Genomic DNA, 25,342 nt, shown 5'->3' on the forward strand with positions numbered 1-25,342 from the left:
CATTGTCAATCCAAGTTGTGTATGGTCCAAACACTTTGCAGAAATTTGAATATCGTTGAGAGTCAAGAAGAAAAGATTGACGTCGCGAGCTTTTTGAGTGAGTTCGTTCCCTTCGAGTGTGGGCCGAAACCTCGAGGTGGAAACGTATAATAAGGAGAAGAGAGAGAATCTCATATACGAATCCATGTTGATTTAGGTGAATATTCTTTATTGTCACGGACTTAGTTGGAATTGCCTAAACCGTAAGGCACTTTTGCGGCAAAGATGCGAACTTAGGTTGAGTTGCCTAAGTCACGAAGCACCGTCGCGCAAACTACTCGGACTTAACTAAGATTGCCTAAGTCGTGACGCGCCTTTGCGATATGCGTCCGGAAAGGATCGATCAATTTGTAATCTCACTTAGGACTCGAAGGATCTGTAAAAGAGAAAGTCGATTAGTTCGAAAACGAACGACGGAGAAATCCCGACGTCTTACGGAAAGGGAAGCTTTACAAGCAATTCAGCGAACACCTTACGTGCATAAGAGAAAAGAGAAGAATAAGAAAAATAATGACTTTATAAGGTAAAATAAATAATTACAAGTCCATAAACAACTGTTCACCGGGTGCCGAGCGCAAAGGTATATTCTCATCGAGTTAACGTGAGCCCGATCTATCGTAATTCATGATGCGTCAAGTCCTGATTGGGTGATTAATACTCGTACATGATAATAACGTACAAATTTCACTGACCAGCAAACATGATATAAAAAAGCTTGGGATGAGACATCAGTGAAAGACCACTAATACTTTTCTAGGGAATAAAGACTTGGGACTGGGACTCATGTCTTCTTTTGTGCAATCAGATGGACCATGTACAAACACTTTTTATCATCTACAAGCCATTAAGTTGCAGAGAGACAGCTGAACAAATGCATGTTTCTGCAAAATAAAATGACTTCAATAGCATGCAGGATTGTGAGTGAACACCATATCCCTCAATTTCTTGGTTTAGAGACCAACTGTAATAAATCCTCTGAAGTTTATAGCACATGATTTGCAAGTAAGTAAAACTAAATACCAGCCACGAAATCCTAAGACAGTCTCATGTCAGCTACTGCTTCAGTATGCAAGTTAAACCATCAATTCACATTGTGGATGCTGCCTAACAATTCCACATCCTAGGCAGTAAACATTGCGCAAAGCACTGAAGATCTGACACTGGCTGGCACAGGAAGAGATCATCAAATCATCACAACTAGTATTTATTTTCTTCGATAAATTGAGACATCGACATTGTCGAATATATAAATTGCGACATCAACATTACCAAATCCGGCGATTTCTGAGCATTAGGGTGTGTGCACTCACACGGTGAGGATATTGTGAAGCTTCGTGAATTGCTTAACTCTGGAAATATCAGATATAATCCATAGTTACATACAGCCTCAAAACGACCTGTAATGTACAGTTATTGATAACAGCATTATATTCAAATCAGTTTCTAATCAACCGAAAATTTCTATGCTTGAGCATTATGGGATTTGCATACAAGGAGACGTTCTTCACAGAAGATACCTACCTGAAAGGCTTAAATCTGGGAGACATAGGGATATGACAAAATTTTCTGGATGTTCGAGCTATAATTCAGACTCTGAGTCAACAACGATAAGTTTCAAAGGAAGTCAATTCTTATTAGCTGATGAGAGATAAGCGATAAAAGAAATCAACTGAATAAATTTTGCATATGTATTCAACATATGTACCAATAGTTCTGATACAGTTGCAAATGAGAAAGGAAAAAAAATCACGTGGAGTAGAAGCTACCTCATGAGTTTTATGATCTGTCACATGAAAATTTTAGTACCATCACATATACAAGGACATGAGTGGACAAAACCTTAAAAGTATTAAAGTGAACCAAGTGAATTGGAACTACTCTGAAAAGGCCTGGAGTTGAGCAAAATAAGTTACTAATATTCTTCGGATACGATAGCCATATTCTGAAGAGTGCATCTTTGTTGTGGAAGTACCACGTAGATGCACCGCCAGACCAGGATATGACCGCTATGCCAACCCAATTGTTGGTTTCATTGATGCGACGAACAAGCATAATTCGCACAAAATCAGAGCTATCTCGGAGAGAGAGGAACATATTCCTCGTAGGCCAATAAGCAAGCACATTTATCTGAAAAGCACAAAAGCATGTAAAAGATAGGAAGCATACGTGTAAGTGTCTATAAAAGTTAGCATGACATGCTAGCACCCCTTTGAACAAGATAACTACATCAGCATATGTGCATCACAACATGAGTATAGTTCGAAATGAAAGGCTAAAACAATTATTGTTGTTTAACCAAGTAGATTGCGTTTTTTCCCCTTTTTTCAGGATAGACTTCAAAAATATCGCGTCAATGACAAGAAAATATTATACATGATAAGCAGCTCCGGAAAATGATTAAACCAATTATTTAAAAGCACATGGGAGAGCATAAGTTGAAAGGAACAAAAAGATGAATACAATATCAGTGTTCAACTTATAGTGCCAAAACTCACGGAAGCTTGGAACAGTTAGGACATGGCAAGCGCCCCTTAGATTGACAGTTGATGCATGGTACCAATTGTTTTGGTGTATTTCTGTCTTCCAGAGATTCGTAAATCGCTTCCAGAACTCTGAAGCCAAAAGCTCCTCCTTTCTTAACTGAGCCTATTCCTTTGCACTGCGAGCATGCTATCATCCTTAGATTGCCACATCTCTTACACATATCCAAAGACCTGTAATAACTGAATGGAATGATTGCAAATAAAAAGAAAAACAAAATTTTATAACTCGACAATTTTTTTCCATCATGGACATCTATATTAGCTTCAAGAATCTATATCCAACTCATGTAAGGACTAAGCGAAGTTTTTCCTTACATGTTAGACACAGCAGAGGTTTCAAACAGAAACCAATTTGCATTGGGTAAAATATCTCACATGATTGTAGCAGTATGACATAATAGTGCTTCTACTTACATCATGAGCACAATTAATTACGACTGAATTTTAGCATAAATTCCTTCCAAATAATGAATAGGAACTGAAAAAGGTATGAATTAATCTGCTTCAGAGCTTGTACTTTCTCACTGAAGCCAGTCCTCTAAAAGAAAGAATGGAAAGTTTACCAACAAAGAACTTGTACAACTCTTGTAGGTTCTATATGAGTTCCATCAAGAAACGGAAAAAGTTGGATGTCAGGAAGTAGGATCCTTTGTATTTTCTTTAAATCATAGTTTTTTTTTTCTTAATTACAGTTTTGGAAACCAAAATTTCTATGTGATTGCAATCATTCTAGCTTTCCACTTGCGATAAAATTTGTGTTCTTTTCTTTCATTTTCAGAGGAGAGCAGAGCAAAACAATTTCCTCATTTTGGTTACTCTTGCAAGGCAAAGCACGGAACCGCTCGTTCAACCCAAACATTCCAATTGTGCGAACTTAAAAACAACAATCTAGACCATCAATTTCCAAAGGTTGTGTATCCTCTAAAGACATCGTGAAACAATTAAACATCAAATTTCACATGAAATATACATGTCAATTTTCTTCTCCATGTCACAGATCTTATTCAAGCTCGACTATGTATAAGTAGCAATACCGATAAATTCAAATGACTTCAATCATCAGAAGACAAATAACTCCTACTATAATGACAGCCATAATCATTTGTAGTATTATCGTCACTTTTATTATGTTTCTCATTTATTATCAATCTTAAGTCATTGCTGCTATAAGTGCTTTAAACATGTAAAGGACTGGATATTAGTCACGCAAACTAATGAGTCTTCTCTCTTCCCTTGTCTAACACGATAAACAATCAAAATAATAGCACCAATTGTCAACGATCGTCAAGCTAATAACGCTAAATAACAAACAAAAAAGCTATGAACAGCTAAATTGCTAAGCATTGCGGCCTTACGATTAGCTGTCAGTGCAGCAACCATTATATCTACTGAAACATTGCTAAGAGAAAGATTACTTGTGAATCTAATTTGACCTGTTCAAGGGGACTTTTCAAGGAAGGGTAGGAAGTATGTTTGCCTGAAGATATGGGGACTGACCTCCTCTGAGAGGCTGAGATGAAGGCATCAACTCTTGGGGCAGCTATGGTGGCGCACAACAGAAGCGCCCCCACCCCGAATCCTGCAATCTCGCTCGCTGTGAGATTCTCCATACTCAAGATTGATGGTAGCAGCGAAGGGTGATGAAGCTGCTCGGTAGAAGAGCAGCAACAGAGGCGGGCTTCATCAGAGGGAGGTGGATAAGGTTATATAAGCTTGTGGACAAGGCGTGGGGATCCCCTACAATTGCTGCGCTTGGTAATCGGACGTTTCCTATTTTTAAATGGCGCGTGGGTTCCACCCGGCTTACGGTTCCGATATGAGAACATGGTTTCTATTTAATACTGGAATTGGAGAGGATCCGCCACCTCCAGCGCGTGTACCCGGCCGTGACCGGCTTAGGGTTTCTGGTTTCTGCCTTCCGGTTTCGGCGACGATCTCGTGTTGGAACACTTTGCGGGTTGCTCGATTCAACGAATCGATCTCGGCATTTGACCGAAATGTTCCTCTCGGTTCCGAAACCCTAGAAAAGGTCTCAGCTTTTTTGGTGTTTGGATCTCGTTTTAGATCATCTTTCTTCTTGAACTGAAGGCGTAGCTGTAATCTGATGCGGCTTGGAAGAAATTTGCAAGTGATGAAACTTTCCATGTAGAGATGGATGAAAGAATTATAAACAAAATTTTATTTTCTTTCGTCCTCATAAAATGATTTAAATATCCTTTAATATCAAATTATATTTTATTATTTTTAAAAAGATTTCCCATAGTAAAGAGATTGCCATTAACAAACTTAATTAAAAATTAAGAATATTTTGATGTGACATGTGAATAAGATGGATATCAAATTGTTTCCTCTTCTCAGAGCTTCAACATGAACACATCTCTTCTAAGCTTGTAACAGAGTGAAACAGCAGGAATGCCTACTAAGAAGTAATGGCTGCAAACAAACAGTCTCAAAGTTCAGATTACAATTATAGAAGAGATCCACTGAAGCCAAAAAGACAGGTAAGTCAGCTGCTTGACAGCACAAAAGAGCTTATAAGGAGGACTCCAAAGTCTTGATTTGAGTCACAATATGATATATTTCTAAGGAAAGAAACCATCCAACTCCACCACATGGAATCATTGAGCATCACCATCATGCCAACCTATAACCAGCAACTGGGGGATAAAGTGCTTTATTGTCATATTGTAGTCCAAGTATAAGAAAACACTGAGTTCACTAAATGGGAGGGGCAAAATACCAAGCCACCATAAAGGGTACTTGAGAAGAGTTAAAAAGAGAATGAAAATGAAAATAATTGCGTATGGATATGCTGAAGTCCAATGATCCTAACTGAAGAATTGTGGTGGATTAGGTGATAAACTTTGGACGCAATCTATTCTATTTACCCTTAGCAGCGCCATTGGGTTTAACAGCGGCTGTACTGCCAGGATTCTCAGATGGGTTGAGCTCATCCCAAGCCTCAATCCATGTGACCATGGCATCGGCGAGCTTATTGAAGTAGTCATCCACCTTTCCAAGCTTTGCCTTGACCAGCTTAGAGAGCTCAAGATAACACGTCTGTACTGTGGTGCACTCCTTGGGAAGGACAGCAGTTTGGAAGAAGGGGATCAGCTCTTCTTGCCAGTAGATCCCCTTGTATTCCTTTTTAAGGTTCACAAAAGGATTGCTCGCCTTGCTGTGCCAAATGTAGGGCAAGCCTGTCTTCACGCCCAAGCCTAGGTGGTCGCAGATCACCTGAAAAACACCAAACTTAGATGGCAATACTGAAGGAATACCAAGAACAGATCAAATACAAGTTCCCACAAAGTTTTAATCAAATTGAACAAGACAGTGAAACAACGTTATCATAAAATAGAAAGATATTTAGAACTGAGAACACAACAGTAAAAGGCAAATCAGCCAACCTTCATACACCATCCTGCCCACATATCATCATAACGTCCAATAGGCTGACCATCACCCATGAGTCCAAAATACATTGCAGGGCCAATAAGCTCACGATTGAATGCTAGATTCATCCCGCACATGGGAAATAATGTTCCCATTGGCACCGTGAGAACCGCATCAACGTACCTGATACACAGATGTTATTAAATGTACAAATAACCAGCAACAGAAACTTGAACGTCTATCATTATATTTATCACCTTTTATTTCTCTCAAGAGGTTTAACAAGTTGTGTCGGGGCATCATAGTCAGGAATGTTAAGCCAGAGACCATGAGAAACAGCAGTTTGTACTCCTTCACGAAGGCTGAAAGGATAGCCGCGAACAAAATCTGCACCTTCACGGTAAGGGTCATATAGAGTATTAAAGAAGAATGGGGTTGATGGGGAAAGGAGATTCTTTATGTGTTGCTCAAGTGCATTAATCTCCTTGCCGGATGGATCTTTCGCAACCTATTTCAGAATATAGGAGGTGCCACAAAAGTCAGTTTAAATGTAAAATCTCTACAACAACAACAAAATTATAAGTCCCAACTATTTAGGATCGGCTACATGGATCTTTTGCCACCATTGAGATTGGTAAAAAGTCATATCCTTAGTTAAGTTTGAGTACTTGGGTCTATATTTATAGTTTCTATTGAATTCTTTATATGTTTTCCTCTAACTCTCCTCCTACTGCTAACATTAATTATTTCAGCTCTTTTAACTAATAAATAATTAAAAAAACTCTTCTAACAAATAATTAAATGATGTAATAACATAAACAAGAGGAATAACTAAGAAAGAAACTTAACAGATGATAATAATCTTTACTAGTAAATAATTGAATGGTGTAGTAGTAAAGACAATAAGAATCATAGGGAAAGATGGAAGTGCACAACGTTGACTGGTAATAGAGACAAATAATGTCAATTTTGTTTGATGGAAATGCCTCATAGAACAATCGTCAATCAAGATATAAAGGTCAAGGGTATTACAGTTAATTTTTGCACTTTTATGCATTGACATTCTAGTTAATTTATTGAACACAAAAAAGAACTACAAGACTGCATCAAGATGTTAATTGTAAGAGAAGAGAAAACCAATGACTACAAGAAATCAGCATGAGAACAATCCAACAGTGACTTCTACTAATTCACCGCATTTGCATCTGAACCACACAGCAATTGCTAGACCCAGCATACAGTAGTTCCCATTGAAACTCTTGAATGTTAGTGTAAGGACAACAGACTTGCTTAAAAATATATTACAAAAATGGTGGCTTAATGCTTTGTTGATAGGAAAATTAATTGAAGGAAAGAACATTGATCAGAAAATAGAAAGAAAAAAAGGTTGAAATCTACCAGAGCAAATGAATGTGGCAGATCCAACAAGAAAGTTGATAGAAGTTAAACTACTGGACTGATCAGGAAATACAGCAGAAAAATTGCGTAAAGTTACTCATGGACAACATTAATGCTTAAAAAATGAGTGCCCTACATTACTAAGATTTGCTTAGGAGTTTGGAGATTCTGCCAACACAACAAATTGCAGATAAAAGCACGAATTTTGAAAAAGAAGAACAGAAATGAAACAGATCCACGAAACAGACCAATAAGTCAACGGCATCACAACAAAATACAAGTGAAAAATCGAGTCTTGTCCCAATTTCCCAGAGGAGCCATGACTCTCTCTCCGCATGAAAAGAACAGACAAATAATGAAAATGGGAGAAAGGGAAGACACTAACGAAGCAGTCGTCGTCGATGGTGAAGATGTACTTCTTTTTGGAGATCAAGTAACCGAAGCAGCGGCAGGCGGAGTCCTTGAAGGAGATGCAGGCGGCCTTGGGGCCGAGGATGCGGTTGATGTCGTTGCGGTTGTAGAGCTTATAGTCGAAGCCGTCGGGGACCCTGATCGTCTTGCTGGGCTCGCCGTCCTGGACGATGATGAGGTGGTATGGCTGGAAGAAGGGGCGCCACATCTCCAGGAAGTCCAGGTTGCGGATCGTCGGGATCACGATGTCGAGCTCGTCCTTGAGCAGGGAAATGCTCGGCGTCGACGTCGACGTCAAGGAAGACCCGCTCACCATGTTCGAAGATCAGATCTTTCCTTTGGTCGGGGAGAGAGAGAGAGAGAGAGAGGAGGCGGAGGAGGAGAAGAAGAGAGTTGCGGCCTCGCCGTCTCCGCTCTCCCTCACCTTTGAAGTATGCCAATAATTATTTTATTATTTATCTAAAATATCTCTAATATTCTTATCATCGTAATCACAAAGTCTCTATTTTAATAATCAACAAATAGTAATGAATCGGTGATTTCGAGATCAATCCAACTCAATTCGATCATATTCGATGTAATTAACGAAGGTTTAACAATGTGAAGTTGTCGACATACCTTTGTCTCTCATACATAAGTCAATAATCGAGAAGTAATTTTAGTCAATAATAAGATTAATATTTTTTTATAGCTGAGTTAACATAGGAGAATATGAGTGGAATGTTCTCTCTATCTTATTATTTTCCATGTATGAGCAGAATATTTTGATGTTTATTGTGAGATTATCTTACCTCTCATTAGTAAAGGTGAATGTTTCTATGTTAATATAACTTGATTTGATAGGAATATATGTGAAAAACCACTTACGATCAATCATAACCTAATACATGATCTTCATAAGATGTTCATATTAAAAGAAAATGATAAAAGTTACCTCCTAACGATCTGTCCATATGAATAAATGAGTAGATATATGAATAAATGAGTAGATAATTGGAGATTGTCTCATCTCTTATTATCCAAAATCATCGAAGGCAAGACGATAAAATATAAATTTTATTTTTAATATAAACATAAAGGATCATTTTTTACCACTCGTATCCACACGTATTTATCTTATATTATTAATTTGGGAGTGAAAGGGATTACGTCGAAAAATCTATCGATACCTCAATCTTCTTCGTATAGTTAATACATAGTGAGCTTAATGTTTTCACTTAAGGAAAAACGTTAATGATTCTTTTATAATAAAAAATGTCTGAAGCGATCGACATGATTCTTTTATAATAAAAAATGTCTGATTCTTTGACTACTTCGTGATCTAAAATAAGTCAACGGAAGAAGAACACCGAGTCACGGCGTGCGGTTGCGATCCACCAAAACGAAAAAGAGAGTTCAGCAAGTCTACATTTTGGATGCGTTGACCCAAAGCCACCACCACTAGATCGGGTGTCAAGTCAACTTCTTCATTGCTTGGGCGCTGCCACCAAGACCAATTGGAGCAGCAGTCTCGATCTTGTGGCAAACTTAGTCAGCTCCTACCTTCCAATTCATATACACATGCCTTAACGAGTTGGGATCAAATAATATAGAAATAAAGCAAATTGAATTATAGATCTAACTCAGTTCGATTAAAATCAAAATCATACAATAATCGAATTGAGTCAAAATTGAAATCGAACTAATCAGACCCTTAGATTTGGTTTCGATTTTGGTTCGAATGGATAGTATTAGATTTTGAAAAAAAATCAACGGGGTGGCTATATTCCTACTCCGAATCTATTAAAATTTCAGAATGTAATGATAATTAGATCAAGATAATGAAACAAAAATAAGATATCTTCGTAATGAATACGTATTTGATATATCTACTAAGGAAACAATCAGAGACATTCCATACTTATATGGACAATAATTTTATATTATTTTTTATTTCGTTAGACAAATTGCATATATTGAAATACATCTTCTTTTCAAAATGGCATTATCATCCAAACTTAAAAATAAAAATATGATTTTTTGTTATTTTAAATTATTTTTAACTGAAAATTAGAAGTAAAAAAAAAATAAGAACCACCTCTTTGAACCATAATAGAAATCAGAACTAGAACTAAAACTAGCCTTGTGCGGTTTGATTCCAATCTCCAAAATTAGAAACTAGAATCATCGGTTCGAGAACGGAGTTCATCCGACCATACCAAATCAGGAATTAATATGAATTACTTGGATGGGGTCGGATTACAATTTGGGCTGAGTTCTTCATATCATATCATCGATTCATTAATTTAATTTATTTAAACGATCGATTTGGTTCAATTTAAGTATACTAATTCTAATTTTTAATTTGGATTTTATTTCAATCTCAACTAGTCTATGGCACATGCAATCCTATAAACACATTTTTTTCCCCAACTTTCCCTTTTTATTTCATCTTAAAAGTTGAATTTTGGGCAGGTGTTCGATTCACTTTTCTTCAATCATTTTTATTCTTCAAATCATTCCGGACTTTTCTTTATCGATTGTATTTGATGAGGCTTGTAAATTAACCCTCTTTGGACCTCACATTAACGAGAGAATCATCCACCACTGCACACCTTTATCTTTGGTTTCAATAAGAACATCAAAGCAACAAAACAGCCTTTTGTGTAACACAAATCCATTTTGTTGAGCATTTTGATACTTTGAAGATATGTTTTTTTACCCTCATCATTATTCTGATGTTAAATTCCCACAGCATTCAGTGCATTTTGGTGAAGTTTCACTTGATGCTGTAAAAAGCACATTATCTCACATTTTTCATGTGAGAATAGAGTTGGTGCTGAAAGATTTACCCAAAAGGGATTCTGCACAATCTCTCTTGAACTCTCTCAAAAGATCAGATGTGTTTAGCTGCTGTTATTTCTTGATATTCTACTTGATGAAGAGAAAAGAGTCGGTCCTTTTTCGAATTCATAGTTTTATTCCCATTCATCATCTGCAGCAGAAGATAAGAGGTTATGATGTTGCATTTATTAGTGAGCCTATTGTACTTCTGCACATGATGTCAATTCAGCAGATTGGATACGCGTATGTGAAGCCCATTGGGTGCTTCAACTCTCGGAAACTTCAATAGCTTCTGCCTTCCAACTTCTTCCCATCTGCATCAGGAAAACCACACACAATGATGTTGATCTGTTTCTGAAAACCTTGCATGAGGCTGAATCATGTTGGGAGTGACTGCATGATATGTTTTGTAATGCTTCCTTCCAAGATGCGCATGCATTCATGGAGAAGCTTGAAGACGAAGACGAAGACGATGCGGGCAATACCTGTACTTGGTGACGAAGTGGTGGAGAAATATTGCTATCTCTACTATTCCTAATTCTTTGCCTGGGCATAGCCTGCCACCTCCTCCAAACTGCATGAAGCACTGGTTCGACTCCAAGCTTTGATCCTGTGTTTAGGTGAAGGAATGGCACGGTTGATGAGATGATCTCTCGATGAATGGACACAGAAAGAACCTCATCATGCTTTCTTACCATCCATCTCCAAGGGTTGAATTTGAATGGTTCTGGATAAAGGAAGGGATCGTAGTTGTGCTCTCTGACGTAGACATAGATTCTCCACCCCTTTGGAACAACAAATCCTGACGAAGGAAGAAGAAATGTTATAGCTTTGCAGCAGTAACTAACGGAAGAGATCGGCAAGCAGACCTCCTATTTCCATGTCTTGGGTTGTCTTCCTCAGCACCCCATTGACAACCGTGGACAGCCTCAGAGTCTCAAAGATGACCTGCAGCATCGACAACAAGCGCACATGTGAGGCTGGTTTTGCTTGCTTGCTGATTAGATGGAAACTAAGGGACGATCGAATGGGGTACCGCGCGAGTCAAAGTCATGGATTTGTAGTCATTCCAGTCCAGTGGATCATTTGCGGACTTCTTTTTACTGATTGCAAAATGTTCATTCTACAAGCCAAGGAAATATGTGAGAAGAGACGATCAAAGGAAGAGTTACGACGCTTGAACCAGCTCTGATCATGTTACCCTCAATTCCTCGAGAACTTTTGGGTTATCATGGAGATACTTGACGCTCATCATCGTGGTGGTGGAGACAGTTTCGAACCCGGAGTAGATGAGGGTGAGGATCAGATCAATGATCTGCTCATCACTCAGCTTCGGTTTCGCGGGATCGTCAGGTCGCAGCAGGGAATCAAGCATGTCAAGTTGGGAGCTTGGAGTGGCTCGTCTCTCCTCCATGAGTTTTTCCAGCATGCTCACGACGCTTCTCCTTGCCTGTAGAAACCATTCGTCAAGAACGAATGAAAGAACACGCGGAAGCAGACAAAAACCAAGCCTCACCTGCATCCCACGGCGATAATTCGTGCCAGGAAAGTTCAAAGGCAAGGCAAGTGTTCCCAGAACAAGTTTGTTGATCTCCGACTTGAGATCCCTGGCCAGCGGACCGGTTTCGACGCTGGCAATCAGCTTCAAGGCCGAGTGCAGCCACAGCTGGATGATCCAAGAACAAGTTCAGAGGTGAGATGTGATGGCGATCTCACCACTCAAAGACTCTCTATCAAGCATTAAAGCATACGGATTGCAGGAGTCGCATGCGACAAGCGAACTATTCCATTATAATGAGCATTAACGTTATCGAGAGTATGGAGTTTATGAATCTACCAACCTCCTTGGATTCCTCTTGGATGTCTATGACTTGGTCACTCCAGCTGCGGATGAAGGATCTCATGAACTCATCAATCTTGGGGAGGAGTTGGTCCCGGATGGCAGTGGGACTAATAAGACCAAGCATAGCACTTCTCATGGCCTTGTGTTGGGGACCATGTACCGCAGCAATATTCCATTTCCCCATCATATCCACCATTGACTGAGGATAACCAGGAACAAGGCCCTTCCCCTCATTCACGATGATGTACCTATTCACCTCTGCATCCATGCATATCACTGTAGGGCACCCCAGTATGTGTGTCCTGAACAGATTCCCAAACCTGCGATGGCCAACAGACAAAATGAGCAAAAACAGAGGGCTTGACAACAACCTCAGTTTTCCCACAACAGGAGAAGAGATTTAAGGCCTAAGGCAACTGCTATAGGCTAGGGAGAGAAGTTGTAGGGACACCATTGCAGCCTTGAAGATGGAGATGATGTCAGAGGTGAAGTCTTTCAGAACAACACAGTTTATGTACCACGAAGAGCAAATCGTTCAGCAGCAGATAAGCATATTGACGGCAGCACAATTATTATCAGGAGATTCTGCTACCGAACAAGTCCAAGTGTTTGTTCCTCCTACCGCATGCATCAATGATTCAAAAACTTCATAGAATGGCTCAATCAGGAAACTAATGCATGAGGAAATCACCGAGAAGATCCAACGGAGATGACCAAGATTAACTCACCGGGCTCTCTGGTTCTTCAAGAAGGTCGGGCCTTGTTTGAGGAACTCAGAGGTCTCGCCGATGACCGGCCACCCCATCGTCCCCGGAGGCAGCCCCTTCTTCCTGTACCGCAGCTCATTCCACCTCAGTAAGCCACCGCAAACAAACACGAGGCCGAGGAGGATCCCCAGAACAGCTCCGACGCCCACCACCATTTCACCGTCGCCTCGGGAGTCGCAGAAACGCAATGGCGTTCCTCCCCGGCCTCGGATGCACGTGCATATATATAGCACCAGCACCTGTGAGGAGGCGGATACCATTTGTGGGTGGGTGGGGGTGGGGGGAAGAGGAGGGAGTGAATCGTGAATCCCGAAGGTGATTAGCACTCAACAGTGAAGCTTTTAGCGCCTCCTACAGTGTATCTTTACATGCATCGTCCATATGTTTAAGTGAAAAGCACCGGATGACAGATGGTAAAGGAGGACGCTTTTGGTGGGCATTGAGATGGGCGTGTTGGGCATCAAAGGTGAGGTGGCACATGGTATCCACTCCATTGGAGCAAAGGAGAAAGCAGCTGTGTGACCCCAAAAAAACGTACGCATGCCTGTCAATGCCATCTGATCCGCCCAAGTAACACCACATTTAGTAACTCTTAAGCAGCAGATCGGTGAAATGTAGGAAAGAGAGCCAACACATTAAGCAAGAATTTACGGAAATATTTCCTTCCAAAATTTACTGCGGGAGATCACACAAAGATTCACGTTTAAAGTTCACTCATCTTTCATCATCCTTGAGGAGTTTGATCTCGTGTCCTTTTTATTACACTATACTCTATCGGAATGTCTCATCGGAGGCACAAGAGAAAAAGCTAAAATATATGTGCTTTTTGATGTATAGGACCACATACAAGGTGGAGGCACAGCAGGATCGAACAGTCCTGTTGGCTAATGCTAGAACAGCAAGAACTCCTCACGCATTCTTTAATCTGCATGATTTCTTTGCATGCTCATTTGTTTACATACGAGATCAAGGTGAGCCTGATTGGTTCCATACGAGTCTTCCTCACTCGGATAACCCAAAGCCCAAGCCGCATGCGACAGCGGCCATTGTCACCGGCGCCGCACCGCCTGCATGCGTCCGGCAAGCAGCGGCAATGCTCCGACCCACCAATCATGGCCATACTAACCCCGCCCCGTCGACCAATATGGAGGTGAAACGTGAGCGGCAAATAGAACACGCACAGTGACCCCTCAGTGGCCATGGGCGCCACACCGACATGATGGGTGCGATAGCTGGTCAAACACACAAGAGAAAGCTGATGTCTCAGACCACAAGAGACCCGGCGAGGGAGGGCATGTACAGATACGGGTACACGTGAAGAGAATATCCATACCTGCGTGCTTCGCTTCTCGGTGTTCATGGAGGACGGGGAGAGATGCGCTGCGGCAGCACCCGTGGATGGCTTTCCCGTTGCAAGCAGCGTCAGGTCCTTGTCCTTCCTCGCTCGTGATGGGACGAAGACATGTCGAAAAAGTTGCGATCACTTTCAATTCCTCTTCTCGCTGACACCAAGTACACTGGGGGTACCAACTGACAGCGAGCAAGCCAATCAAGGACATCAAGTTTATCCCCTCCTCTCTCACTCTCTCTCTCCCCGTTGTGGAATCATGACAGCATAATAAATGCATGGTATGAGCTGCTTCGATTATACGTAGTTGGGTTGGTATGCCAAGAGAGGGTGGTTAGGATCTTTATGCGGGTGTGGTTCGGGAACAGGGGTAGGGCAGGGAGACAGTAAAGCACATGGGCTGGGCCGTCCGAGCCTGAACAGGCCGGGCCCACTCCCCTGCAGTGCGCGTGTGGGCGATGTCCACCCCACCGGTCCCCGCCTGCTGCCTGATAAAAGGCGGCGGGTCCGGTGTGGTGCTCGGTCAGCCTCGTCCACTGGGTTCGTCCTATTTCACGATGTACATAGCTCGATCGAGCTCCCGACTGGTCCCCCTCGTTTGATTGATTGATGCGAGGGAGGGGCACGCACTGGTTGTTGTTTGTTCCACTAAAGCTACATCTGAACCATGTGGCCTCATGCCCTTTGCATTTACTTTCTGCAGCATCACAGAGGATAAAGGAGAAGGGCAAAAACGATTGCACCACATAATCATCAACCTATCGATAAATCGAAATAAAAATGACAGTCGGCCAATGTCTACTGCCTCTTCTTCTTCTTCTTCTTCTTCCTCCTCCTCTATTTACTAGCATTGTAATATTAGCAGAGGAAGAAGAGATGAGAGCAAGTGGAAGTTTAGATTCCATGCTCTCTGAGGAAGGGACACCAGGCTGTACTAGAATTGCACCCCATTGTGGACATTTTATTTCTTGTGCCATGCTACCTCGAGTCCGTGAACAGGCACAGGGATGCCACCACCAGCGAACACCAACAGTAGCAGCGGTTGGCCGGGGACCCGACCCATCGCTTCGACTCGTTGACCTCTCATAATTCCTCCGGTGAAATGGGTTGCATAATGGCTCTAACCGAGCCCAAACTACTTATCTCCACTCCAGCGAACCCAATTACTCACAAGTTTCTATCAACTTTTACTTTCTCCCCTCGTAATATTTTCTTCGCAATGATATGTTCTATGAGAAATCGGAAGAAGTCCAACTATTTATTTACAGCAAACTAGTTTTCGTCATCTTGAACTTGTGGCAATGGAGTACTAAGCGACGCAGGTATGATGTTACAGCAAGTTCGAGTTGGTCTTCCGTCCATGATCCCCCCTCCCCCTCAAAGTCAAAGTTACAGTTGACCAATGAATTCTTCTCCTCTGAGTTATAACCAATATGGATGACTGTATTCGACCATGATGATGATGTGGTATCATGTTACATGTCATTCATTTACTGACCCGGTAAATTAATTTTGGATATAAATGCATAATATTATTTTGGAATAAAGTAGATAACGTGTCAGATAAATAATATGCATGGACCGATAAATACTCCCTTATATTATTTTCTTTTATTCATAAATATTATTTTAAATATAAATTAAAATTTTCGACTCACGACGGGTTTGGTTTTTGTTCGGTGAGTCAGTTCGATCTAACACGACCGCACCGACATCAGCCGATAAATCGTTGCTTTCGACTTTCCCCTTTTTTTTCGGTTAAAAATCTATAGTCATCAAAAATGACATTTTTCCTCTTCCTCTTCCGCATTTATCGCCGATTAAGGCGAAGAACTCAAAAAAGAAGAGATTGATCGATTCGATGCCTCCAAACCCCCCTTGATTTGCTCTTGAGACTTCGATTTGGAGACATGTGTGGAAGTTGTTTGCTTGCTGAATTTTGATTCGTGTTTACTTGGATCTCTGGGAGCTTGAAAGGGATCAAGTGAGCCATCACGGCACTCCGAAAGCAGCATTTGCTCGAGGAAGGCACCCACGCTCTAGCCGCCCTCTCCAAACCCTTCATCGCCGTGGTACTCGACGTTGCACCATGAATTCTAAAAGGGAACATACATCACGAGTGAACGACACCATTGTTAGGTTTACAACTATGAACACGGAGGAATTGGATTATGCTCTTTACACAACATGCCATTGGATGTCGTCTTCAACGGCTGGTGCAGTCTGGAGGCTATATCGGAAATTGATTCTTGCTTAATCTATTTCCCTGTGCTCTCAATTTTTATCCATCTTAATTAACCATATGAAGGAGATCACAGCATGGGCGTCGGACTGGCTCACTTTTTCGTAAGAGTTACTGTCGACTTCCCAAACCATGCATGCATGTGTGGAAAAGGGTCGACGTGCCGCACTGCAGAAATGAGCGCTTCGAGGAAGGGACACCGGAATGTTAGTGCAAGGAGGACATCAGACTTTCTTAAAAATATGTTACTAAAATGGTGGCTTCATGCTTTGTTGATAGCAGAAAAGAAAATTATGGTTGAGGGAAAGAACATTGATCAGAAAATAGAAAGGAAAAGAATGTTGAAATCTACCAGAGGAAATGAATGAGGCAGATCAGGAAATACAGAAGAGAAATTGCGTAAAGTAGCATGCATGACTAAGATTTGCTTAGGAGGTTTGAGATTCTGCCAGAACAACAAGCTGCAGATAATTTTAAGCTATCTCATATCAATCACTTTGTTAAGCAGATAGGAAAATAGTTTTCTAAATAAAAGCACGAATTTTGAAAAAGAAGAACAGAAATGAAGCAGATCCATGAAAAGGAACAGTGAGTCAACAGCATCACATCAAAATACGAGTAAAAATCGAGTCCAGAAGAGCCATCACTCTCCCCGAGAAACCAACAGACGAATACTGAGAATGGAAGAAAGGGAAGACGCTCACCAAGTAGTCGTCGTCGTTGAAGGAGATGCAGGCGGCCTTGGGGCCGATGGTGCGGTTGTAGAGCTCGTAGTCGAAGCCGTCGGGGACCCCGATCGTCTTGCTGGGGTCGCCGTCCTGGACGACGATGAGGTGGTAGGGCTGGAAGAAGGGGCGTCGCAACTCCAGGAAGTCCATGCTGCGGATCGTCGGCATCACGATGTCGAGCTCGTCCTTGAGCAGGGGAGTGCTCGGCGTCGGCGTCGACGTCAAGGAAGACCCGCTCACCACGTTCAAAGATCACATCTTTCCTCGTCGTCTCCGCTCTCCCTCACCTTTAAACTATGCCAATAATTACTTTTATTTACTTATCTAAAATATCTCTAATATTCTTATTAGATCAAGATATTCTTTTATTTATTGATAATTAGATCAAGATATTAAAATGAAAACAAAAGATTTTCTACAAAGATAATGAATACTCGTTCGATATAGAACAATCGAGACATTCTAACATTTATAGTGGATGATAATTTTATAATTTTATAATTTTATTAATTCTGTATTATTTTTTTATTTCATTAGACAAATTACATATATTGAAATACATTCTCTGCAGTATCATCAAAACTTAAAAATAAATATATGTTTTTTATTTTAAATTATTTTTAACTAAAAATTAAAAGTAAAAAAATCAGAACCAAATCCAAAACTAGCCTTGTGCGGTTTGATTCCAATTACCAAAAGTTGGGAATTAGAATTGATAAGACATATTTTAGACCCAAAACATGTCATAGTCGATGTCACATGTTGAGTTAGAATCTGTACCAAGACGTTGCTCGGCACGTCTCATCCCGGGAATCCCGGGACGGCGTCGCTCCCAAGAAACGTCAAGTCAGAATTCGTACCAAGGCACTGTTCCTCACATCCACCATGCCAACCCGTGTACGACCTATGACCGGCATCCAGCCCAAAGGAGGCATAAACAATTTTAACCCACAACTGACTTGCTCGTCGGAGGGGTCAAAGTCAGGAATCACCCAACGAAGATCATTTTTGTAGGAAAGCGGTTACCCACGACCCGCGAGCATCCCAACCTTGGAAGTCGCTGACCAAAGTCCTCACGACGAGCCATCAATCGGCACTCGGATCGAGAGACGATCATCAAGACCCCATCGCGAGGGTCTGATCGACCTCGGCATCCAGCTCAACCGACAGAAGACTCCCAACATCGACCTGTGGACCAGGCCATGCTGACTCACAACACATATGTTCACCAATAAGAATCATCAGTTTGAGAACAGAGTCTAAGAAATTAATATGAATTACCAGGATCGGATCGGATTGCAATTTGCGCTGAGTTATTGATATCATTGATTCAGTAATTTAATTTATTTAAACAATCGATTCAGTTCAATTTGAAGTATACTAATTCTAATTTTTAATTTAGATTTTATTTCAATCTCAACTAGTCTATGGTACATGCAATCCTATAGACAGAGCTTACTACCTTGTATTACACAATTTTTTCCCCAGCTTTCCCTTTTTATTTCATCTCAAAAATTGAATTTTGGGCATGTTGAGGTGCTCAATTCACTTTTCTTCGATCATTTTTATGCTTCAAATCTTTCGGGACTTTTTCTTTATACATTGTATATGATGAGGCTAATAATTTTTCTACAAGGAGACAAATATTGAATAATAGTAATATTATCCTCTTAAGTGATCCAACTATGTAAATCAATACTGCTTAGATCGCACATCAATGAGAGACTCATGCACTATGTATGCCTTTTCATTGGTTCTCTAAACATATGTCATACAAACCTGATTTGCACCAAAATAAATCTGCTATGACAGAGACACAAGGCTAAATATATCTGAAATGCATGTCAAGAAAACCTATCTTACACCAAGATAAATTCATATGGTGAAGACGCAAGATTAAATGTGACTAAGAGTGTAAGTTGAAAAAACCTGACTCACATCAAGATAAAATCCACAATGATGGAGACGCAAGATCATATATGCCCAAAACGTGAGTCAAGAAAACCTAACCCACCTCCAAGATGAATTCACCACAGTGAAGACACAAGGCTAAATGCACGTAAGATGCGTAAGGAACACCTGACTTACACCAAAGTAAATCTGCTACAACAGATCCGTAAGACCAAATACATCCAAAATATATCCAAAGAAAACTCATACTAAAATAAATCTGATACTTTAATTGATGATCCTACGAAACTAGATCACCAGTTACATATACTCGTTAACCTAGAATCGACCTGCAACGAAATCATGTTGACATTCACATGATATGATAAAAAAAATTATATTAACAAATATAAATTAAATATTTTTATAACACCTTCAGTTTTTTAAATTGTTAATAATCTAATTCAAAATTTTATGATGATAAAAAAAAATTATAAATTCTAATAATGCATCTATCTCATCGATGAAGGGGTCAACCATACGGGATCACAAGAGTGCGCTCCACGGTCCCAAATTACTAATAAAAAAAACTATAAACAGACACAGCACTACACTTCACTGCAGCACCAGCTGGCGACCCACTTCGGCATTACTAATCATTGGCGAGCCATGTCGGATCTGCGGATCCGTTTCTCGCTTCGTGACTTCCGTGTCTCGATCTCGACCGTCCGTGCTTTGTGATGACAGAAGAATGAACGATGGATGCGGCCGGGTGACATCGACAAGCGGCTGAGATGTGAGGGACGGGAGAACCGGATCCTCCGGAATCGGAGCGGATCCGAACTCAACAGATACCCGCTGACGCGTCGTTTCTCGGATCTGATTCCATGTTCAACTACCCGTTTGGCATGTGGAAAGTCTGATCGCAATCGGACAAAGGATTCAATATTATAATTGGAGGAGATCGACCTAACCCTCTCTTTTCTTTCTCGCACGAATACTTCGACCCATTCTACCCTTGTGGGCTCCACATATGGAGCCATCATATCAGCCAATGATTAAAAGCTAAGTTCAAGTCAGTCAAAATTCTCGGTGTACTAAGATGCTGATTCGGGGAGTGAAGTGGGGCCCGCGGCGGTCGACGGTCGTGATGGGGAAATTTGAAGATTCCAGATCCAACGTGCGATCGGAAGGGATCGCTCGGCTTCGGTTCCCGACTCCAGAGACGAGGAGGAAAAGATCCCCGTCCCTCTCTCCTCTTCCGTCCTCGAGCTAGGATGAGTGAGTGAAGAGGGAGGAGAGGAGGCCTTCGACGAGCACACTACGGGCCCCCGCCGCCGGCTCCGGAGCCGGAGAGCTCCGACGAGGTATCGGCTGTCATCCCACTCTCTTTGTCTCTACGCGTCTCGTGACCGTGTCTTTTCGATTTGTCTCGTTGTGGTTTTCTCCGCCGGCTGCTCATGCGCTTACTGATCTCGTGCATTCTCTTCTCGGAGTTATCGGGAAATACGGATTTCTTGTGATTCTCGTTAACCTGGTACAAGTTCTTGACAGATTTTCGTTGGTGGGTTTGTTTGAGGTGGTAAATTTTCTAGGAATGCTCTTGGGCCCATTCAATTGATTGCTTTCTCCTTGGGGGACGAATGTTTCCTCCGATCGGATGCGAAAAATCTTGTGCTTTACAGATGCCAATTTCTTGGAATTTTGTCGTTGAATTTGCCTTTTCATCGGTTTATCGATCGCTTTGATTGCAGGATTTGGATCCATGTCACTAGGACGGTTGGTAGGACACACTTTGGGGAAATCTCCGAAATGCTAGTTATTCTACCGACAAACCCCTCTTTACTTTGATTTTTTGTGTTCGTCCTGTTCTTGTTTTTCGATGGTGATTTGGGTGGTGAAAGTTTCCTCTGTTAGCAGATATGCTGTAGTAGTTATGACTTATGCGGCTGATGGCATCTTACTTTAAAGTTCTTTTGTCAATTATGCAAGAAATTTATACTTTTATTCTTTCATGATTGTCTATGCAACGTTAATATACAATCAATGTGAAATGAAACAGGAAATGGTCACAAGAGTTCTCAGGCATCAGAAAAGAAAAATCAAAAGTTACATGTTGCTCATCAACAATCTCTTGTTTTGATGATAGTTACTATGTCCGAGGCTGTTGTGATGTGGTTCACACATCTTCTAGGCATGCAGCTAATAATGCCCTTCTAAACTAATAACATCAGATAACTTTCCAAAATGTTGTTCTTATTTTGCTTTCTGCTTTTCTTAGTAAAAGGTTTGTACATTGACAATGAGGTTTGTACGTTGACGATAACTTTCCAACTAATCTGTAGGACTTCTAGAATCGTTTTGCTGTTTGAAAATCTTGGGATGCTGTAAGTTTAGTTTACAATTTTAAAGCTATTTTGTGGAACAACAAAACTTGTACTTTGAAGTATGTTTTAATGGTCATGCAAATTTGAATTTCTGAAAGATTTTGGTTGGAGTGTTTGCAATTTGCGTGTAAAAAGGGGAGTGTAGTAAGAGGACCGTGATGCAACTTTACATTTGATCTCAGAATTTCTTTTGCAGTTTTAAGGCTTCTTCCTTTCTACTTCACAATCAAATTCTTTCATCCTGGTTAGCTGATAGTGACAATGACAGTCTCAGGTCTAATCCACGGTGTTGTACATTGGTAAGAAATAACTACTGTTTTTTTGTTGTTGTTGGCAGTTGTATCATCTTCACGTTGGTTGACTGCTTTGGAACTAGGCCTTAGGAGAGAGAAGGAAAAGTCTTTTGAAGGTATGATTTGAGATGTTGAAATTACTATGTCAAGGTCTACATAAAGGATCTATGCCTCAACACTTGTATCTACTCATTTTTCTAACGAGAAGAAAAACAGCTGCATAAATGGTGTCATGGTTGTCTCACATAAAACTGTGCAGTCTCATCGTCTATTATTTAAGTGTTATGTAAAGTTTGCAGTGAAATAGCCAACTTCGACCAAATTGGAATGTGCCTTTGCATATACAGATTGCTGCAACATATTTGCATATGAAGCTTCCTCCTTTCCTTTCGTCAACATTACTGCAACTATTGTTATCATGCCCAATAATTCAGGTGTCATGTATATAGTAGTGATGGACATGCATGATTACTATAGATTCATCAGTCAAATGAGATGAATCAATTATGATTGATTATATTATTATCAGTTCGTGAAGAACTAGGTATCGTTTTGATAGAAGATAAGATAAGAGAAGATTGTTTAAGATGGTATGAGCATATGCTTAAGAGACCTCCAGATGCAATAGTCAGTGGTACGAGAAGAGGTAAAGTAAGACCTAAAAAGACTTTAATAAAAACTATAAATAAAGATTTAAGTACTCTGAATTTAACTAAATATATGACTTTTTACATATATCAATGGTGATAAAAAATCCATGTAGCCGTCCCCAAATAGTTGAGACTTATGATTTTTTTATTATTGTTGCATGTTGTTATCAGTTATAAAAGCTGCAAAATTTTACGCAACTGATAACCTGCTTTCTTAATTGATATTATGAAGCATCTGATATTTTCTTTTTCAGTGGTTTTGTGAGTATCATGAGGGATCACAGTTAAGCTTATTCCCATATACTCATTGTGATTCAGAGAGAGAGAGGTTTGACTTTTCTTCTCATGGTAAGTGTCTTATTCTATATTGGTGGCCCATGCTGGCCCATATCTACGTAAATACAAAAAAGAAAGAGACTCTTAAAACAAGCCAAAATTGGTTCAGGTGATGCTTGGAAATAAAGTATCTAATTAACTAATGCACTGCCATCAGCAACCATCTGCTCGGATGTGATTTTCTTTTAGCTACTAGTGTTTTAAATTAGGTTTCTATTACTTGGATGTGTTTCAGCTATATCTGTTCGTCTCTGCCTGACATTTTTAATCCCTTTGATCACACTGACCAAAAGGTAGAGGAAAGGCTGTTTAAACTTGAAATATATAAATTACTATACATGCCTAATGATATTATAGGAATAGTCTTTACTTGTTCAGGTTGACTGCCAAACCTTTCTTAGATGCACAGCTTTAACTTTATTTGATATAACTTTCATTTGCTTTTATATTTTTGCCATTTTACTGTAATTTTAATTATAACAGTTTAATTTGACATTATTTTTCTTCTCACATGAATATTGGATTCCCTCACTTCAGATGTCTGATGGTACTGGGACTACAAAAGACGATTCTCCTAGCAGCGGGAATGATCTGTCTGCAACAACTGCAAATGGTTTGACCTGGAAGGACACTCTAATAAGCCTCCGGCAGCAAGCATCAGTATATGGTGTAGCTGCTGGTTATTGCATATCTGCATCACTACTGTCCATAATCAACAAGTGGGCAGTCATGAAGTTTCCATACCCTGGTGCATTAACAGCACTACAATACTTTACTAGTGCATTCGGTGTTCTTCTTTGTGGGTGGTTAAAACTTGTGGATCATGACCGTCTGGAACTCGTTACCATGTGGAGGTTCTTGCCAGCTGCAATCATCTTTTACCTGTCCCTTTTTACAAATAGCGAGCTCCTCCTACATGCCAATGTGGACACTTTTATCGTGTTCCGTTCTGCTGTCCCCATTTTTGTAGCTGTTGGAGAGACTGTGTTCCTTAACCAGCCATGGCCTTCCCCAAAGACATGGATTTCTCTAGCAACTATCTTCGGAGGCAGTGTTCTCTATGTTCTCACAGACTACCAGTTCACAGTTACTGCCTACGCTTGGGCTGTGGCTTATCTTGTGAGCATGTCCATCGACTTTGTGTACATCAAGCATGTCGTCATGACCATAGGGCTCAACACATGGGGCCTGGTGCTATACAACAATTTGGAGGCATTGATGCTGTTTCCCTTGGAGCTACTGATAATGGGAGAACTGAAGAAGATGAAGCACGATATATCTGACGAATCCAACTGGTACTCTTTCAGTGTGGTTTTGCCTGTGGCTCTGTCATGCTTGTTTGGCTTGGCAATCTCCTTCTTTGGCTTTTCTTGCAGAAGGGCGATCTCTGCGACAGGTTTCACTGTGCTTGGCATCGTGAACAAGCTCCTAACTGTTGTGATTAATTTGGTCGTATGGGATAAGCATTCTACCTTGATTGGTACGATAGGTCTGCTAATATGCATGTTTGGAGGTGTCATGTACCAGCAGTCTACTACCAAGCCCAAGAAAGCAGAAACTGAAACCAAGGCTCAAAGCAGAGATGAGGAGCAGCAGCATTTGCTGGAGATGCAAGCTAGTGCAGTATCTGACTCAACTACACAGCATGTTGTCTCAGTAGATCCGAAATAAGCTTTTCTTCACTGTTCAGTGGAAAATATTCAGAAACCATCTGTATTCAGGTATAAAATATAGTTTCATGAGATACTGCTAGAAGATATAATATATCAATTCGTGCAGCATATTTGTATTTTTGTGATGAGTGAGCTTCAATCAAAGCTCATTGGATGAAGATTTGTATTTCTGTGGAAAACAACAATGATAGCAAGATATTGAAGTCTTATTGGTTCCACTCAAATCTTATGCGGTCACTATATCTTTCATGCACAAGTGCGGTCGGATTTTTGTGATGAGAGCTTTTATTAATTACATATGTCAAACTTGATTCGGAATATATAATATATGATTTGTAAGGTTAAATATCAAATTCATGTATCAAGTATATTTACCCAAGTTATTCTTAGTCTAATAATATGATATTAATTCCATACTTTAAACGGATTAAATCAAAAACATTATTAGTATCAGCTTATATTATACATTATTTGTAAATATAAAATATAATTTTCAAATATTATCGTGAACAAAGCTCAGCAATGGACAATTTGTTGTTATTATCGTTGTATATGAACTTAATGCCGATTTGTATTCA

At 40.4% G+C, this 25,342-nt stretch overlaps 4 protein-coding genes across 9 annotated transcripts; 1 reads left to right on the plus strand and 3 right to left on the minus strand.

Moving 5' to 3' along the window:
- Positions 1 to 814: 814 nt before the first annotated feature.
- LOC103996056 (uncharacterized) lies at positions 815 to 4,265 on the minus strand. Of its 4 annotated transcripts, none has more exons than XM_065080570.1 (4): positions 4,080 to 4,265; positions 2,535 to 2,753; positions 1,309 to 1,388; positions 815 to 1,199 (listed from the first exon to the last, which is right to left on the minus strand). In XM_065080570.1, exons 1-3 carry the CDS (start codon positions 4,190 to 4,192, stop codon positions 1,346 to 1,348), a joined length of 375 nt encoding a protein of 124 aa, XP_064936642.1. In that variant the 5' UTR covers positions 4,193 to 4,265; the 3' UTR covers positions 815 to 1,199; positions 1,309 to 1,345. The 4 variants fall into 4 exon arrangements, with proteins under 4 accessions (XP_064936642.1, XP_018685437.2, XP_018685436.2 ...); XM_018829892.2 differs by having other exon boundaries at positions 815 to 1,203; XM_018829891.2 differs by having other exon boundaries at positions 815 to 1,388.
- Positions 4,266 to 5,229: 964 nt separating this feature from the next.
- Positions 5,230 to 8,205, minus strand: LOC103996055 (UDP-arabinopyranose mutase 1). The gene is made up of 4 exons (XM_009416860.3): positions 7,759 to 8,205; positions 6,233 to 6,483; positions 5,990 to 6,158; positions 5,230 to 5,819 (listed from the first exon to the last, which is right to left on the minus strand). The coding sequence occupies exons 1-4, from the start codon at positions 8,098 to 8,100 to the stop codon at positions 5,463 to 5,465; spliced, it is 1,119 nt and encodes a 372-aa protein (XP_009415135.2). The 5' UTR covers positions 8,101 to 8,205; the 3' UTR covers positions 5,230 to 5,462.
- Positions 8,206 to 10,523: 2,318 nt separating this feature from the next.
- On the minus strand, positions 10,524 to 13,391 carry LOC103996475 (cytochrome P450 85A-like). The gene is made up of 9 exons (XM_009417398.3): positions 13,179 to 13,391; positions 12,449 to 12,770; positions 12,124 to 12,273; positions 11,809 to 12,057; positions 11,644 to 11,730; positions 11,477 to 11,555; positions 11,303 to 11,409; positions 11,093 to 11,217; positions 10,524 to 10,921 (listed from the first exon to the last, which is right to left on the minus strand). The coding sequence occupies exons 1-9, from the start codon at positions 13,370 to 13,372 to the stop codon at positions 10,828 to 10,830; spliced, it is 1,407 nt and encodes a 468-aa protein (XP_009415673.2). The 5' UTR covers positions 13,373 to 13,391; the 3' UTR covers positions 10,524 to 10,827.
- Positions 13,392 to 20,615: 7,224 nt separating this feature from the next.
- On the plus strand, positions 20,616 to 24,988 carry LOC103996054 (GDP-mannose transporter GONST3). 3 transcript variants are annotated; one of them, XM_009416857.3, is made up of 4 exons: positions 20,616 to 20,792; positions 21,180 to 21,243; positions 22,150 to 22,221; positions 23,629 to 24,988. In XM_009416857.3, exon 4 carries the CDS (start codon positions 23,629 to 23,631, stop codon positions 24,760 to 24,762), a length of 1,134 nt encoding a protein of 377 aa, XP_009415132.2. In that variant the 5' UTR covers positions 20,616 to 20,792; positions 21,180 to 21,243; positions 22,150 to 22,221; the 3' UTR covers positions 24,763 to 24,988. The 3 variants fall into 3 exon arrangements, with proteins under 3 accessions (XP_009415132.2, XP_064936643.1, XP_009415131.2); XM_065080571.1 differs by lacking the exon at positions 21,180 to 21,243 and adding an exon at positions 22,009 to 22,056; XM_009416856.3 differs by lacking the exon at positions 21,180 to 21,243 and having other exon boundaries at positions 20,617 to 20,792.
- The last annotated feature ends 354 nt before the right edge of the window (positions 24,989 to 25,342 follow it).

Source organism: Musa acuminata, chromosome BXJ1-8 (assembly GCF_036884655.1).
Source record: "Musa acuminata AAA Group cultivar baxijiao chromosome BXJ1-8, Cavendish_Baxijiao_AAA, whole genome shotgun sequence".
Lineage (NCBI taxonomy): Eukaryota > Viridiplantae > Streptophyta > Magnoliopsida > Zingiberales > Musaceae > Musa > Musa acuminata.

What these genes read in the sequence shown, in the direction of transcription:
- LOC103996056 (XM_065080570.1), bottom strand. Translation starts at nt 4,192, where the DNA reads ATGGAGAATCTCACAGCGAGCGAGATTGCAGGATTCGGGGTGGGGGCG. An exon ending in ATCTCAGCCTCTCAGAGGAG is followed by an intron (nt 2,754 to 4,079) that starts GTCAGTCCCCAT and finishes CAGTTATTACAG; the next exon opens with GTCTTTGGATATGTGTAAGA. An exon ending in CCTAACTGTTCCAAGCTTCC is followed by an intron (nt 1,389 to 2,534) that starts GTGAGTTTTGGC and finishes TGATATTTCCAG; the next exon opens with AGTTAAGCAATTCACGAAGC.
- LOC103996055 (XM_009416860.3), bottom strand. Translation starts at nt 8,100, where the DNA reads ATGGTGAGCGGGTCTTCCTTGACGTCGACGTCGACGCCGAGCATTTCC. An exon ending in CCATCGACGACGACTGCTTC is followed by an intron (nt 6,484 to 7,758) that starts GTTAGTGTCTTC and finishes ATTCTGAAATAG; the next exon opens with GTTGCGAAAGATCCATCCGG. An exon ending in GGGCAGGATGGTGTATGAAG is followed by an intron (nt 5,820 to 5,989) that starts GTTGGCTGATTT and finishes GGTGTTTTTCAG; the next exon opens with GTGATCTGCGACCACCTAGG.
- LOC103996475 (XM_009417398.3), bottom strand. Translation starts at nt 13,372, where the DNA reads ATGGTGGTGGGCGTCGGAGCTGTTCTGGGGATCCTCCTCGGCCTCGTG. An exon ending in TCCAAGAGGAATCCAAGGAG is followed by an intron (nt 12,274 to 12,448) that starts GTTGGTAGATTC and finishes TGGATCATCCAG; the next exon opens with CTGTGGCTGCACTCGGCCTT. An exon ending in TCAACCCTTGGAGATGGATG is followed by an intron (nt 11,218 to 11,302) that starts GTAAGAAAGCAT and finishes ACCTAAACACAG; the next exon opens with GATCAAAGCTTGGAGTCGAA.
- LOC103996054 (XM_009416857.3), top strand. Translation starts at nt 23,629, where the DNA reads ATGTCTGATGGTACTGGGACTACAAAAGACGATTCTCCTAGCAGCGGG.